Source organism: Geospiza fortis, unplaced genomic scaffold, assembly GCF_000277835.1.
Source record: "Geospiza fortis unplaced genomic scaffold, GeoFor_1.0 scaffold353, whole genome shotgun sequence".
NCBI lineage: Eukaryota > Metazoa > Chordata > Aves > Passeriformes > Thraupidae > Geospiza > Geospiza fortis.
In genome coordinates, this window is record NW_005054473.1 from 174,208 (window position 1) to 176,595 (window position 2,388).

The window sequence follows — 2,388 nt, forward strand, 5'->3', positions numbered from 1 at the left end:
GAATGATGGATTTGTGTCCTCTCCTAGAAACTCTTTGGCTACGAGATGGCAGAATTTAAAGTCACCATGAAGTTTCTGTGGAATTCTGAGACAGGAGACTTCCAGAAGCTCGTGGGAGATGCAGCAGAGGAGGAGGAAGAGGAGGATGATGATGATGACAGCAATGAGGACTAACAGCTTGGACACCAGACAGTTCTATTTTAGGGACAAAAAGAGGAGGATATTTCCCTTCCCTGGGTACACCTGGACTGGGATGATCTTTATAGAAAATGACCTACCTATGCTTTTTTTATATTTATATAAATATCTATGTGAAACTTCAGATGGTTGTTGCTGCTGTTGCTCGTGTTTAGTGATAGTGGAGCCTGGGATCTGAGGAAATGCCAGCTCAAACATGAAAACTGGGCAGGAGGGGTGTAAATGTCATGGAATTTTGATAGAGCACAAAGGGAAAGATGCTGAGGATTTGTTATTCTGACAGAGAAGAAGATCCTTAGCTCAACCCTTGGAATTTTGCTTTATCCCTGGAAATGTCCAAGGCCATGCTGGATGGGGCTTGGAGCACCCTGGGATAGTGGAAGGTGTCCCTGCCCATGGCAGAGGGTGGAACAAGATGAGATTTAAGGACTGTCCAACCCAAACCATCCTGATATTCTGTGATTCAAAGTCCCCAAGTGCTGCCACAGAGATGCCAGGTTCCAGGCACAGGTCAGAGATGGGTTCTGCACTAGAAAGAGATTTTATTCTTCTATGTAATCATTTAAGATTTCACATTAAAGTAGAACAGGGGCCTTCACCTCGTTAAGGTGTTCATTTTCCTGATCAGCTGCATCCTGAATCCTGGGCTGTGCTGGGGGAGCTGAGGGGCTGGGAGGGAGGATAAGGCACGGGCGTGGACCCTACAAAGCTTCACTGATTCAGGAAACACCCGCAGCCCTCCAGCCATGGATGGGAGGGCAGGGTGGGCAGCACCTCTCCCGGGTCTCCAGAGCCTGTGCTGGGTGTGCCAGCCTTCCCTCCCTAGCGGAAGTAGTTGGGGCAGTCGTGGGCACTCAGGTTCCAGGCCTCGTCAAACGCCTGCACCACGGCCGGCAGCAGCGGACCCTCCTCACTGTAGTTGAGGTTCTGCTCCAGCTGCTCCATGTTGGACATCCCAATGATCACTGCATCTCCAAGAGAACCCTGGGAACAGATGGGAGGTGTTGCTGATCCCAAAAGAAAGTTCACCTCCCAAGCCACTGTGGGCCAAACAAAGCATTTCTTTCCACTAAGGAACTCCTGAAGAAAGGTACAGCAGGGCCAGGCTGGGCTTGGCTGTGCAGCTGGGATCCCTGAGGGACAGTGCTACACACAGAGTAGCATTTGGGGCTGGAGAAAACCTGAGGCACATCTTTGTCCTTGTTGGGCTGGGGCTAGAACTCCTGTCCTTGTGCTGTTGTTCCCAAAGTCGTGCCAAAGGCTGAGTAAAGCCCCCAGATTTCTGCAGAATGCCTTCCTTTGCCAGCTCAGAACCCACTAAGAAACCAGGTGTGGGGTTTTGGAGCTGATCTCACCCATCTTCTTGGGGTGCCCTGATGGAATTAAGCAACTGACACCACAAATTCTGCTCACTAGGCCAGGACATTCCCAAGCCACCCCAAATCCTCAGAAGCTGCCAAATCCTACTTTATGATGGGCTACAGGAACGTTTAGGGAACATCAGGAATTCTAAGCATTAGTTTCCTAGTCCAGTGAAAGGTGAGTCCACTCCTTGCAGGGAAGCCAAGACCCCAGGAACTGGCACCTGAAATCTTCCACTTGAAGCTTCCAGCTCTGACCACATGGGAAAAGGCAGAGCTGCCTCACTCCCACCGCCTGGCACAGCCTGTACAGCAATATTCACTTTGGAATACCACAATCCCACAGCATTAAAAGACACCTATGCTGAAATTTCCCTGTTTGTGAGTCATGGCAGCAGTGCCCAGTGCTGGCAGCAGTGCCCAGCCAAGCTCTCACCTGCAGTTTGGAGTGGTTGTAGAGCCAGCGCAGTGCAGCAGATGTCAGGCTGGGTGCAGTGGAGCCATAAGCCTCTTTCAGAGCTTTTTCTACCAGTGCAATTCCCTCAAAATTGTGTTTTTTCCAGTACCTGCCAAAAAAAAAAAATCCTTGTAATTGCCCTTGGGACCTCTAGTCAGCGGCACATCTATATTCCAATCAAATGGCTTTTAGGAAGCCTCATAAAACTCCTTGTAGCCTAGGAGGACTTCTGCAGTCTCCCTTGGGAGCTGTGAGGAAGCTGAGCCTAAAACCCACCCTGCAGAGCTCAGTCACACACCACAGCCCCAACCACGTGTGCTAAGATAACCAACCCCAAGCTTTGGTCAATTCTGCTTCCTCTCAGCTGACTTT

General features: G+C 50.2%; 2 protein-coding genes across 2 annotated transcripts in view; one reads left to right on the top strand and one right to left on the bottom strand.

Annotated features, from left to right (window-relative positions):
• Nucleotides 1-322, top strand: part of MRTO4 (MRT4 homolog, ribosome maturation factor) — a 2,572-nt gene extending 2,250 nt beyond the window's left edge. Inside the window, exon 8 of the mRNA XM_005428149.3 lies at nt 28-322. Coding sequence (XP_005428206.3) covers nt 28-174 — 147 coding nt within the window. The 3' untranslated portion in view covers nt 175-322. The remainder of the gene's footprint in view (nt 1-27) is intronic.
• A 394-nt stretch (nt 323-716) lies between these two features.
• Nucleotides 717-2,388, bottom strand: part of AKR7A2 (aldo-keto reductase family 7 member A2) — a gene marked incomplete at its 5' end in the record, with an annotated part of 4,155 nt that continues 2,483 nt past the window's right edge. The window contains 2 exons of the mRNA XM_005428172.2: nt 717-1,182; nt 1,996-2,138. Coding sequence (XP_005428229.1) covers nt 1,021-1,182; nt 1,996-2,138 — 305 coding nt within the window. The remainder of the gene's footprint in view (nt 1,183-1,995; nt 2,139-2,388) is intronic.